Consider the following 14,746-nt stretch of genomic DNA (forward strand, 5'->3'; position numbering starts at 1 on the left):
ACTAGAAAGAGGTTGATTGATTGATTTTTGTCAGATTTTGAAACTGCTCGTCAACCCCGCAGAAGGACCATGTTCATTTTCTAAGCCTGGCTGATGATCAATATAGGATTTGAATTCACGGATCTCTCTCTCTCCATTCGCTCTCTTTTAAATACCTGATCTGCTTGGCAGCTATTTTTAAGCTTTTGTTCCACATTAATAAAGAAGCCGTTGGGCTGCTTCTTTTATTGCTAATTCACTTGATCTGCCATACAAATGCAAAAGATGTAGCATTCTTGACCAGTTCTGGCTGCTTAAAAAAAAGACACTGTTTGCCTGGGTAGCGTTTCTGTTCTTCGCTCTTGGGAAGCAATTAAATGAGTTATGGGTCATTCATGATACTAACCATACCACAGAGGATTTGCCTTTGTTAAGTAAAAGCATTCATCGCTTAAAGCAGAATTGTTTGAAACTTGAGCCATTTTTATAGAACATTTAGGATGCCTTTCCAGAGAAGCATTGCAAGATCTTTCTCTAAGCCTAGCAGCATCTCTTGAAAGCTTTCTTTATTTGTTCATTTCAGAACAATATGCATCTCTCCGAGAGGCAGTTGATGCCTGTGGGGGTGACATTTTCTATGGTCCAAGCACCCACTGTGCTATCTGTAATGTGCTTCCAGAAAGAATCCCAAAATAGCTGCACCTGTGTGAGAGTTTTCTAAATCAGCCAACATAGATGGTTCTTCTTGGAGGTTGGGCATTGACAAAAGCTCCATCTTTTCCTTTTAAATATTTAGAATATGTTTTGCTTCCCAAAGAAATATTGACGCTTATTATAAATGGATCATGGGACAATTGTGGGGAAAAAATCATCTCGTTCAGCTCATGTGAAGAGGCAGAAAAACATTTAAAAATCCACGCTATCTTCTGAATGTTACGTAAGCACAAGACAATTATCCCCTACTTTTTGTCAAACTCCAAGAAAATATCCTGCATTAAAAAAACAAAAACATTTCCCTTTTTCCTATTTTCTGTTTAACTTTTATGGACCATCTAAAGCAAGGGTGTCAAACTCAAGGCCCAGGGGCCGGATCCAGCCCGGGGTACTTAGATCTGGCCTGCGGGGTTGCCATGGAAACAGAAAGGACTGGCCCATGGTGCCTCTGCCAGGGAAAATAGAGCTCACAAAGCTGTGTGCAGGGTTACAGGAGGCCATTGCAGACAAAAAACAGAACCTGCCCAGTTTTCACTGGCAGAGCACTCTGCCAGCGACACAGTGCCGTCAAACTGGCCACACCCACCCTGGCCACACCCATCCCGGCCCCCTGTGGTCAAACACAACCCTGATGTGGCCCTCAATGATCGAGTTTGACACCTCTGATCTAAAGCATCTAATTTAAAACTCCTTCCCTGCAAGTTGTCCCATATTTAGTACACTCATGGAAATAGTTACTTTGCCTTTAAATGTATGTATGCAACAATCTTGATCCCAATTTGCTTGGTCTTCCCTCTACAAATTTTATTGTATTTCCAAAGTTAAAATACAAAATAAAGAAGAAACAAACTGATAGAAATCAAATGCTAATAATAAAAGTAAAAAAAAAATGGGTACAAAAAAAAATAGAAAATGACAATATATCATTCACACTATTAAATATAAAAAGTCCACCCTGGTTGAATGCTGAAAAATATATCAAAAATATCTGCTGCATTCTCCTTCCCTTGCATAACAGGTAATTCCCCTACAAGTTTAAATTTTCCCATCTATATTTTACTTGGCCTTCCCTCATGTATGAAGAACAAATCTGATTGGACACAGGTATAACTATTAAGGACTACCTGATAACCCGGCAGTGCCCAGGTATTTATAGATGTCGAAGCGGTGTCTGACAGGGAGCCAGTGAGAGGGATTTTTCTTCAATGCCCATCATCCCTGCCCTCTCCCTTCCCCCTCCCATGTACCCCTCTTTCCCACCCTGTCTACAATCCTGGCACTTTGCCCCAAATCCATCGCACTTCCCCATTGGTCCACTGGAGGGTATCCACATCACAGCTGGCTTTCTAGAGGAAGCTGCGAAGGAACTGACATCACAAACAATTGCCACTCTAGGACGCCGCACTCGCTCTCCTTAACGGCCAGTCTCTCCCTTCCCCCCCATGACATCACAAACAATTGTTGCTCTAGGATGCCGCACTCACTGTCCTTAACGGCCCAGGCGTTCCAGAGTTATGCTGGAACACACAAACAGAGACACACACACATCGACACACGCCCCAGGGGAGTCTTACCCCCACACACATAGTATTTGTTTCCAGAGGGTAAGTCATCTGTGTACCAAGTTTGGTTGAAATTGCTTGAGGCGTTCCAGAGTTATGCCGGAACTTACTTACTTCATACATTCATACATTCATTCATACATACATACATACATACATACATACATACATACATACTACATACAGCCTTTTAGATAGATATATAGATAGATAGATAGATAGATAGATAGATAGATAGATAGATAGATAGATAGAGAGAGAGAGAGAGAGAGAGAGAGAGAGAGAGATGATTAAAAGCAGCAAATAGACTTCCTTCTCCACTCTTATTGCAGTGGCAGTTTGCAGCTAGTGGTCTTGAGTATGTTGAGTGATTTGGGGAAGAAGGACCAGAGAGCCTCTGCAGGCATCTCTCAGATAATTGCTTGAATTTGTCTGGCGTTGGATTGCTGCCTTTGTGGATCTTGTGCAGTTGTCTGAGCAGTAGTCATGCCTAGTCATTTGAAAGGAGTTCAAGTCCATCAGCCCGATGACTGGGTCCTTGGGGCTTTGAACCCTGCCACTTTTCTCTTAGTTCCATGTCCTTCATGGTTGGTTAAGTCATCCCGGGAGGCAATATGTCACTGATCCAGCAGAGATGGATGTCTTTTTGTGCGAGGAGATGCTTGGAAGGAAATCGTGGATTTCTTTCTCTCTCAAGAGGCCATCACTGGATGTGAAGGTTCTGAATAATTTTGTCCGACTCCACTCTTTCCTTTTCAGGGAAGGTTATTGAGAAGATAGTAGGCTTACTACTTCAAAGACCCTGGAGGAAGTGATTTCTCTGGATCGTTTTTAGAGTGGTTTCAGTCTGACTATAATACCAAGCTCAATAGTGGGATTCAAATAATTTAACAATCAGTTCTCTGCCCTAATGACCAGCTGAGTAGGCAGGGCTCGGTGGTCATGTGACTGGGTGGGCATGGCCAACTCAACATCATGTCGATGGGCACTTCACCTTAGCTGTTACAATGTAATAAGGGTTAATTGGAAAGACAAGTTTCTGTAAGCAGGGCAACAACACCAGAATGTTTCCTCCCTGCCTTCCTTACAGGATTAGCTCTGTAAAGTGGAAACAACCGGTTTGCTGAACTGCTTAGAAAGTTAACAACCGGTTCTCCCAAATAGGTGCAAACTAGCTAAATCCCACCACTGACCAAGCTGTATTAGTAATGATCTCCATCAGGCCAGGGATTGGGGGAGAGTGCTGTGTCACCTTGATATCTCAGCAGCTTTTGATATACTTAACATGGTATCTTACAGGACCAATATAGGAGGTTTTTAGTTAAGGCCCCTGTTCTCCAGTGATTCTTCTGCTCCAAGGTCAGTTTGGTATATGGTATTGTGAGAGGAAGAGACCAAAATCTGTGAAATGAATAAGGGGACATCCGCTAGTATGATATGGATGTGACCCATTCTTACTCCGTTTTGAGTTAGTTTCCATAAATTTATCCATATATAGCATTACAGAAAATCAACGCCATTTAAAGCTGTGGAAGGTACTTCTGAGTTATATGCCAGGGATTTGGAAATTTATCATATGAAAGACTACGGATTAACTGGACACAGTGCAGCAAAAAAAGATTACTCTTTGATATTGTTAAGAGAGCATGTCACCAGGATTTAAAATCTTGGATCGATAATGCGTTCATTGAAAAACCAGCTGTCTATTAGTGTGAGGGAAGAGTGAAGGTGCATTTTTTAAAAATGGCTGAATGACTTTCTTTTTCCCGTTTTCTTCTTTTCTCCTTTTCTCCATTTCTTTGCATAGTGAGTCTTTTTTTAAAAAAACAATTGCAATCTTCCTATGACAAGGTTTTCACTAGCATAGGTTAACTGCTTTACATGTGCCATATGAAGCATTTTTTTGGTAACAATAAAAATCAGTACAGATCAAAATGGACACCTCTTAGCCATTAATGGCACCAGCTCATCCAATGCCCAGTTTTACCCTAAGCCTGCTGACATTATTGCTTGCAAAGTACGATTTTTTTAAATCTGGAATTAATCTTTTTTTTTAGCAGCCCTTCAATATTTTTTTTAATTTTATTTTATCAATTTCACATATAATTCACAATTATATGATCTCATAACTGTTATTAATAATATGTATTTATAACAATTTTCCCCTACAGTTGACAATATACTTGAAGATTGCTTTCTTAACATCCCATAGATCCATCTTATCTTACAACGGTCCTACTTCTTCTTCCCTCCCTCCCTCTTTCCTTCCCTCGTTCTCTCTCCTACTCCCCTTCCTTCCCTCCTTCCTTCCCTCCCTCCTTCCCCTTCCCTCCTCTCTCCTTCCCTCCTTCCTTCCTTCCTCCCTCCTTTTCCTTTTTTTTGCCTTCTTTCTTCCTTTCCTTTTCTTCTTTCTCCTTTTTTCCTTTTTTCGTTTTTTTTTTTTTTTGTGCCTTCTCTCCTTCCTCCCCTTCCTTTCTCCTTCCTTCCCCCCTTCCTCTCTCCTACATTCCCTCCTTCCTTCCCTCCTTCTCTCTCCTCCTCCTTCCTTCCCTCCTTCCTTCCCCCCTCCTTCCCTCCTCCTTCCTACCCCCCTTTCTCTCTTTCTTCTCTCCTTCCTTCCTTCCTCCTCTCCTTTCCCTTCTCTCCTTCCCCTTCCTCCCCTTTACCCTTCCCCTCTCTTCCCATTCCTCCCCTCTTTCCTACTCTTACATTCCCTCCCATTCTTCCCTTCTGCCTTTTTCCCTTTCTCCTATTCCTCTCCTTTCTCCTCTCCTTCCTATCTTTCCTTCTACTCTCCTCCCTCCATCCACTCTATCCGTTGTTGTGTTTACATATTCTCCTCTTCAGAGGATGACCTGGTTCTCTCTTTCTTTTCTTTTTTTTGAATTAATCTTGCAAGGTGATATCTTTGATCCATTCCTGGGCCATATCTCTTTTGGTTCAATTAACTATGAAAATAAAAGTACACAGCAAAATCAGAGGCCTTACGATGTGTTTATTGTATGTCTTTCCCATATTTATATTCTTCTTGTTACAATGCACATCAATGCCAAACATCCAACAATTTGTCCACCTATGAGATAGTAGTGATATTGTAGAGTCCTTGATGCTCTCTGAGCTTTGTTTGTTTCCAGAGGTTTCATTACCAGAGTTGGGTAACATCTTCAGTGCTTGATGCAAATGCCTGCAAGCAAATGAATAGATAGAATAGAATAGAATAGAATAGAATAGAATAGAATAGAATAGAACAGAATTCTTTATTGACCAAGTGCGATGAGACACACAAGGAATTTGTCTTCGGTGCTTAAGCTCTCTGTACATAAAAGCTATAAGTGATAAATCATGATCATGATAAAAATACAGTTTTCATAAATCGTAAGATACAAGTGATAGTGAAACTAAGTAGTGATAGTGAACTTACTGAAACTAAGCTCAGAGAGTACCAAGGACTCCACACTTCATCCCTGAGCTATGTTTATTATCTTCCATTAACAGTGATATTGTCCAGGGAAATTAAATATCTAGGTTTAGAGAGCAAGAACTGGGGGAATGTGGATGAGATAGGCAAGAAAACTATCGTCTCTAGTGTAAGAATGGTGGTTTTCCAAATATGCTGTTTTACCAAGTAACTGGAAAATATATAATAACCATTCGTGCTTTCTTAATACCACATATCGAAGGATGGAGGGAAGGGCTTGTTTAAGGGTATCTGTAGACTCTTCAGATCAACCATATCAGAAGTCCATCTCATGCCAATTTCACATCAATATGATTTTCTTTCCCTTTTTTTTGCGCCTGTATGGACATTTAGCACCGAAAGACAGTTGCTGGCAACCGGTTACACATGAAATTCACTTCACAGCTACAGTATATGACCAGTTTTGGTTTTTAATCATGGAGTTATCAAGTCCTGCTTTCAGCTTGGCAGCACAAAAGGGTGGGCCTGCTACCATGTCCTCCTCAGTCATTTACAAGAGGCAGTGACCAGGAGCAGGCTGCGAGTCCTGAGCAGTCAGAATTAATTTAATGCTTAATAAAACTGCTCACCTGAAGGAGCTTTAATATTAAGTGGCTCTTTGCAGTCAGCAGTCTGGCCTCATGGTTCATTCAATTGGTGGGTTCCAGGAATAGAACTCCATGCAGTTAGGTGGGCCTGGAGATCTAATCCATCAAATACTAATTAGCTTAGTGCTTAAAAAGTCTCAATCACGAACAGAACCATTAGTTATTTACAGTATGTTAGCCTAGAGTTGGATGGGGTCTCCCTGATAGGTGAGTAACATTTTCTTTACATTATGTCAAATGACCCAGCTAAATGTAGGTGAAGAAAACACCTTCCGCCTTAAATGTGCAAATTGACAGGCAGAATTAATTTTTATCAGATGGTGAAAAGCCAAGTAATCAAATTATAGCAGTTTTCCACTATCTCAGGGGCTGCCACAAAGAAGGGAGCCAGGCTATTCTCAAAAGCACCCGAAGGCAGGACAAGAAGCGATGGGTGGAAACTAATCAAGGAGAGAAGCAGCCTAGAACTGAGGAGGAATTTCCTGGCAGTTAGAACAATGAATCAGTGGAACAACTTGACTCCAGAAGTTGTGAATGCTCCAACACTGGAAGTCTTTAAGGCGAAGTTGGATAACCATTTGTCTGAAATGGTATTGTCAGCACTCCTCCATGAATAATTAGGAAAGAAAACCACGAGCAGAGGCTGACAGGTGTAGGGTTTCCTGCTTGAGCAGGGGGTTGGACTAGAAGACCTCTAAAGATCCCTTCCAACTGTTATTCTGTTGCAGTAGATGATTCTCATTTTGTTAGCCATTCCATCAGGTACAGCTGAAGTAATTAGATGGCTTTTTTATACCTCTTTTCCTTCTCCGTTTTTATTTCAATGATTGGGAACCTGACACAGATGTCTAGCAGTCACAAAAAAGGCATCTTTTCTTATCCTTATTCTTTCCAAGCTGACACAACCAGCCTGGAAAATGATTCCCAATCTAGTAGATACTTATTTGTGTAGGACTGGAATAAGGTTGTGGCTTCAGGGAAGGGGCTTAATCCTATTTACATCTCTCCAGAGTTCCCTCCCCCACCCGCTTGAATCTGTAGTGAGCCGCAAGGGCAGTAAATTACTTTTCAAAAGCAGGATCTTGTTATTTTTAATCACTGGTGGGCCAACAAGGATTTGAAGAGCTTTGAAGTCTGGTCATGGACTTGGAGATCTAACTCCGAATCTCTGTGTACCAAAGACTAAGACTGGAGGGAAGGAGGGGAGGGGTTCTATCTAGTTTTTAGCTTGCAGCTGTATTCTTTAATGTTCACAAATAGGCATTGTTAAGTATATCTCCTTTTGGAGACTAGAGTTGAGTAGCAGAAGGTAGCAAGGAATGTGCCGCTGAATAGTCACACTATCAATCACAACCGCCGAAGTTAAAACAAGTATAACTTTACTTGCGTTAACAAAAATAAAGTAGGATAAACATTCTCCAAAACAAGCGATAAGTAGTATTGAATTATATACACAGTCTATGATACAACACGTTGGTTTACAGATGCTCAACTCACGATTCACCATGCAGACAGGAACTAACATACAGAGTAGCCACCATCCAATATACAGTATTCAACTCCAATAACAAGCACAGAGAACATACAGGAACAACCAGGAACAAACAGTAGTAGTTCCTACTCCCTCTTATGGCTGATTGAAGCAACAGCATCCAATCACATCTCACTTGAGCATTTAAAGTGACAGATACATTATTTCAATCATGGCTTATATATATATATTGCCAACCCAAGACTAAGATTGCATCCCTAACAGGCATTATTCACTCATCCCTTCAATACTAACTAGCTTTCTGAATGCTATTCTTCTTGACTATTGATGTTCAGACTGATAACACAAGGATAATATTCCCACCACAAAAGAGAGAAACAATCAATTTGCTTTTACCAAGACAAAGTGCTGTCAAGTTATAATTCCTGAAAGCAAAGCTCCTGGATTCCTGAATGTTAGATGTTTCTTCTTTTCTAACAATTAGGCTAAACAGCAATGGAACATCAAGAATAGCCGCCTAACAGTATAACACTGTCAGTTCATCTAATTTTCCCAAAAACTAGGGACCACTACCAGCTCTTTATTAAGGTCTTATGTGAGTTTATTCAATTCAGAAACACCAAGTTATAGTATCCATTTCATTTTCTGTAGGGGGAAACTCTGGAAGGCAATTGGTAATTTTTCCTTCGGTATCATATAGGTTTTCATAAGCCTTGATAATCTGAGAACTGATGCATGTCGCGTTTGCCATTTCCATATCAAAACAATCTCCTCCGAAACATATATCCTACAATGGTTTATGCTTTATTCATAACATACCATTTTTATATATGCATGCAGCTGGAGAGATTGAAATAATTCCCAACCAGAATTTCCAACCACAGTTTGTTGAATAAACAAGAAAGGCTACAAATCAGACAAAACTGTAAGCAAACAAGTGGCACTAAATTTGAGATCAGCACATGAATTAAACCAGAAGGTAGGCCTCTGGTTTTCTATCCCTTATTAAACTTTTGAGCAGAATATGTACTTTAAGCAACGGACATTACACTGTATGGATAAACCAATGAGAGGAACCATACTTCAAAGTTTTTTCTCATCTAACTATTATGACATGTCATGAATTTATGCCAAAGGACTCACTAGCTTTCCATAATGTTTATGTGTCAGGGTAATGACGATTTAATAGCTGACCAACTGCTGTAAGGCTGTAAACCGAGATAATGATATGAGGATGAGTCAGCAAGGTTACTGCCACTTTAAGAAACTGTATATATAAGGGAGGCCACGTGAGGGTGTCTCTCTCTCTCTCTCTCTCCTCATGTATCTCTCTCCTCGTGTTCTAACTCCATTGTGGTTCCACATGCAGAGTTGAAGTTTGCTTGCTTGCTTGGTATTAGCCTAACACATGTATGTATATATATGTCTTGTATATAAACAATTGTTTGAAAGATAAAACCTCTGTGTACTGTATTTTGCTCCTGGGTTGTCTCAAAATAGTACACATTCTGTGCACATTCTGACATTATGACAGGAATATCCAACCTTGTGAACGTCAAGACTTGTGGACTTCAATTCCCAGAATTCCCCAGCCAACCATGCTGACATGCTGGCTGAGGAATTCTAGGAGTTGAAGTCCACAAGTCTTAAAAGTTGCCAATGTTGGACACCCCTGGTTTATGGTATATTCTAGGAGTAAATTATTTTATTTTTCCTTCTTTTATTCTAGTGGCTGCATCAACAGCAAATTCCACAGCTGGGGCAGCAATGAATTCTTTGACTTCTCTGGGGACTCTACAAGGACTAGCTGGAGCAACAGTTGGATTGAATAATATTAATGCACTAGCAGGTACCGTAAACAGTGAGTATTTATTGCTGTGGTGGACACTCCAGCAATTTCCCTGTAATCACCTTAGGGACACTAATCGTTTTAGTAGAGTGAATGCTACTAGGGAAATAAGCACATGTGCAAAATGGGTGATAAAACTCGGAAATTCTATTCCAAACAGCTTCGGGCCCAAAATCTAAATAGGTTTTGTCTTGTTAAAGAATTATGATGTTTATAGTGCTTGATGATATTTTATCCTCCGTTCTAGGACACACACATAAAGCTTGCATTCAGATAGCTAGAAGGGATCAGTTCTAAAGGAGATTTTGGTTTTGTTTTAATTGTTCAAGAGAGATAGGTTTTAGTTGAAGGGGCAACTAAGGAGATGTGTTGCTACTGTTATTGCCCATAGAAGCTACAGTGGGACCTTGGGTGCTGACCGTAATCCGTTCCAGGACTTTGGCACCCAATTTGGTCATGACCAGAAGCAAGACTGACTCTGCATGCGTGCACACACAAAAAATGGCGCGGAAGGGGAAATCACCGTGGCTGTGTTTATTCAGCACCCAAGGATGTGTTCATGTCCTTGAATGAAACGTTTAGCAGATTTTTCGGTTGGCACCCAAATTGTTCGCGGACTGAGCCGTTCGGGACCCGCGGTCCCACTGTACTGCTAAGAGTAATAGCACAACATCAGTATGAATACTCTCTAGATACAGGAGGTATGAAAAATGCCCTCTGCCAGCAGTTTGATTTATAGAATTCTACAAACCACACATAATGCATTTTCAAATAAATCACTTTAGTTCTTGGCTATAAAGACAGGTAGGAGAAAAACGTCTCACCTTTGAAAGATATATACATTCTGCAATGTTTTTTACTAGAGTAGGTTAGATAATCGTGATATATGCCATGCTCTAATAATCTAGCCCGGCATACACAGTATATGATTCCGTTTCTATAGCTCTGTGTTGTGTGTTTGTGTGTGTGGGCATGTGTATAAGCATGTATTGTGTCTACAGATCAGCTTTTGCCCAACCAGCGCCTGAAAAATGGCCATTGGTATATGGGTTGAAGATTTCGGACACTGAAATTCAAAACCTCCAAAGAGGGCAAAATAGGGATCCCTACCTCATCCCCAAATTTTGCTCTCATGTCTCCCACAACTTACTTTTTCCAAAACATTGGTGTACTTTCTGAACCAACCAAAGCAGAGGTGGGTTGCTACTCTTTCGCATCAGTTCGGGCGAAACGATAGTGGAAATTGTGATTGGGTCGCCAAACCGGTAGGGACGGCAGGCTCGCCATACACCCGAACTGTTTTCCCGGTTGCCACAGCGTGGGTTTTTTTTTTTTTGACATTTTTAATGTTTTAGCACATTTTTAATGGTGGCCTTGGCCTAGTCTGCCTCCTGCACCATGGGGGGGGGGGGATTTTTTGCCTTCCCCAAACTCCGGAGGTTTTCCTCAAGCCTCTCGGAGGGCAAAAACTGTTTCCCCCACACACCCGGGCGCCAGAAGTCCTCCAGAGGCCTCAAACTGGCCTTCCGGAACTTCTGGGAAGCCTGTTTTCCCCCTCCCCGAGCCTCCGTGAAGGCCCTGTGCTTACCTTGCAGCCAAAACAGGTTGCATGGAGACTCCTGGGAGGGGGTGGGGTGGGCAGGGCCAGCCAGTGGTGGGATTTGGAGATTCTCCGAACTGGCCCTAACATTAGCTACGGGTTCTCCTGAACCCGGACAAATTCAGCCCACCCCTGAATTATACCGAAGCAGCCACTGAAGCTCAGTAAATGATGAACATGATGAAATATGAAGACAACTGTTTAAAGCATGCTTTCAAACTTTCCAGATATCTAGCCATGTCTACTTCACCAACAATGTATAACTAAAAGACAGGGAAGGTGAAGAGAAAGGCAGGTTCAAAAAGCATGAAACTCCCACTGCCATTCCAGGTTTTTTCTCCCCAGCTGCAAAAGAGAAATAAAGCTTTCTCAAGCTGTTTGCCTTTAACCAAAGGAGTTTTCTTCTGTAGTCTGCTTAGGTTGGTGTTTACTTGAACCTTTGAAAGCCAGTTGATACAATCAATGAAAACATGATTTGTTTCTCCATGCGACTCTCTCTCTCTCTCCATATGCACTCAATGATGCATCCGTCACTCTGAATTTTTCCGGGACTTCAAAAAGAGCTTGTGGGCTCACAAAAAAGAACAAAATAAAAATGGAAAGAGTAATATTTCCTGACATAGCAGGAAGCTTTTCTTCCTTTTATCTTTTACCCAGCCTGTGCTGGTGGAGAAATTGGCTATTTCTTGTCTAACTAAAGAGGCAATGTGGCCAGAGGTAGTTTCCTACCAGTTCATACCGGTTTGGCCGAGTAGGCTGAACCGGTCCGAACCGGGATGGGCTGGCCATGCCCCTGAACTGGTTCTATTGGCGGCAAATCGATCCAAACCGAACTGGGCTGGCCATGCCCCTGAACCGGTTCTATTGGTGGCGACGGCATCTTGTTTTTTTCCTTCTGCACACGTGCAGTAGCAATTTTTTTACCGCTGCTCATGCACGCTCATGCACGCATAGCTCACCTCAAGCGCACCTCAAGCGCACGCACAAAGAAACCGCTTTGGTCGCATTGACTGATGATCTCTGGAGAGCTAGGGATGGAGGCCATGCTTCCATCCTAGTTGTCCTTGACCTCTCAGTGGCTTTCGATACCATCGACCATGGTATCCTTCTGCGACGACTGCGGGAGATAGGGGTAGGCGGCACTGTTTTGCAGTGGTTCTCCTCCTATCTCTCGGACAGGTCGCAGTCGGTGTTGGTAGGGGGGCAGAGATCGTCCCTGAGGCCCCTAACTTATGGGGTGCCGCAGGGGTCGGTCCTATCCCCCCTACTATTTAACATATACATGAAACCGCTGGGCGAGATCATTCGGAGGCACGGGATAAAATACCACCAATATGCGGATGATACACAGCTGTATCTGTCCGCCCCGTGCCAACTCAATGAAGCGGTGGACGTGATGAACCGGGGTCTTGAGGCCATTAAAGACTGGATGAGAGCAAACAAGCTGATACTCAACCCAGACAAGACCGAGTGGCTGTTGTGTTTTCCTCCCAAAAATTTGACCAACATACCATCACTCAGGCTGGGGGGACAAAATTTACACCCCTCAGAAAGGGCCCGCAACTTGGGAGTCCTCCTGGACCCACAGCTGACTTTTGACCACCACCTTTCAGCTGTGACCAGGGGGGCATTTGCCCAGGTTCGCCTGGTGCGCCAGTTGCGGCCCTACCTGAATCGGGAGGCCCTCACAACAGTCACTCGAGCCCTTGTGATCTCCAGGCTGGAATACTGCAATGTGCTCTACATGGGGCTGCCCTTGAAGAGCATCCGGAGACTTCAGCTAGTCCAGAATGCGGCCGCGCGAGTGATCGTGGGCGCACCGCGGTTCGCCCACATAACACCGATCCTCCGCGAGCTGCACTGGCTACCTGTCAATCTCCGGGTGCACTTCAAGGTCCTACTCATCACCTATAAAGCGCTTCATGGTAGTGGATCTGGCTATTTGAGAGACCGCCTTCTGCCAATTACCTCCCTGCGTCCCATCAGATCGCATAGAGTTGGCCTCCTCCGTATTCCATCCGCCAGTCAGTGCCGACTGGCGACTACTCAGAGGAGAGCCTTCTCTGTTGCGGCTCCGACGCTATGGAACAATCTCCCTGTGGAGATTCGTACCCTCACCACCGTCCAGGCCTTCCGCACAGCCCTCAAGAACTGGCTAGCCCGTCAGGCCTGGGGATAAGTTTACTTTCGCCCTTCCCGAATGCTGAGTGAATGTTGTGTTTTACTGTTTAATTTACCTTTGCTCACATCTCTTTTTGTATTTGTCCTACACTCCCTTTCCCCTTTGATTGTAAGCCGCCCTGAGTCCCCTCAGGGAAAAGGGCGGCCTATAAATGTGCAATAAATACAAAAAAATACAAAATACAAAATACAAAGCACGTCCCTGAGCTAATTGGCAGTAACAGAAGCCAGAACCCACCCCTGAATGTGGCCAATGCTGTAAAATCTTACTCTTTGACTTATTCTCTGCAGTTGCAACCAGTAAAACCCAAGGTATGAACAGGGAAAAAAGATTGTCCTATCCTCCCAAAACCTATTATCCTCCCTCTGTAAGAGAGTTGAGCAGTTCCAAAATGTGAAAGATAGGTGGGAAGGAAGGAAGGAAGGAAGGAAGGAAGGAAGGAAGGAAGGAAGGAAGGAAGGAAGGAAGGAAGGAAGGAAGGAAGGAAGGAAGGAAGGAAGGAAATTCCTCCTTTTCCCTTTCTTCAAAATTCCTTGTTACTATGTTCTCAAAGGGACGCGGTGGTTCAGTGGCTAAGATGCTGAACTTGTCGATCAGAAAGGTCGGCAGTTCAGCAGTTCGAATCCCTAGCGCCGCCTAATGGAGTGAGCTCCCATTAGTTGTTCCAGCTTCTGCCAGTTTGAAAGCATATAAAAATGCAAGTAGAAAAATAGGGACTGCTTTGGTGGGAAGGTAACAGCGTTCCGTGTGCCTTCGGCGTTTAATCATGCCAGCCACATGACCACGGAGAGCGTCTTTGGACAGCGCTGGCTCTTCGGCTTTGAAACGGAGATGAGCACCCCCCCCCCTAGAGTCAGGAACAACCAGCACATATGTGCGTGGGGAACTTTTACTATGTTCTCATATGTCTGTACTTGAGCATGACCATAGTTCTTGGGGGTTTGCGATTTTTTGATGGGTGGGGCTGATGGCCTCCTCAGAAGAAATATTTTTTTCAATAGATGTTGCTTTCCTAAGTTCTCTGCACAGCAGTTGCCTCATTATTTCTTACCCGGTTTCTTAGAATTGTCCCTCTCTATTTTTTTTTTCCTTATAAAACTGTCATCAATGTAAAGGTTTAGGAGGAAGGTTATACAAGAAGATTAAAAGAGACAGGAATGTGATTTGACTGCAAGTAAATAAGGCTGGTCGTCCGGGGTTATTTATTTGTAGTCTGTTCCTCAAATCACTTTTCTGCAGCTTTGATCCAATAGCAACAGCCATTCAGCCTTGAAGAAAAGGAGCTGATGGGTGGGGGGTGGGG

General features: G+C 42.9%; 1 protein-coding gene across 1 annotated transcript in view; it reads left to right on the plus strand.

Moving 5' to 3' along the window:
• Positions 1-14,746, plus strand: part of CELF2 (CUGBP Elav-like family member 2) — a 329,921-nt gene that overhangs the window by 300,179 nt on the left and 14,996 nt on the right. Inside the window, exon 11 of the mRNA XM_032221591.1 lies at positions 9,542-9,673. Within this exon, the coding sequence (XP_032077482.1) occupies positions 9,542-9,673 (132 nt within the window). The remainder of the gene's footprint in view (positions 1-9,541; positions 9,674-14,746) is intronic.

This window comes from Thamnophis elegans, chromosome 7, assembly GCF_009769535.1.
Source record: "Thamnophis elegans isolate rThaEle1 chromosome 7, rThaEle1.pri, whole genome shotgun sequence".
Taxonomy (NCBI): Eukaryota; Metazoa; Chordata; class Lepidosauria; order Squamata; family Colubridae; genus Thamnophis; species Thamnophis elegans.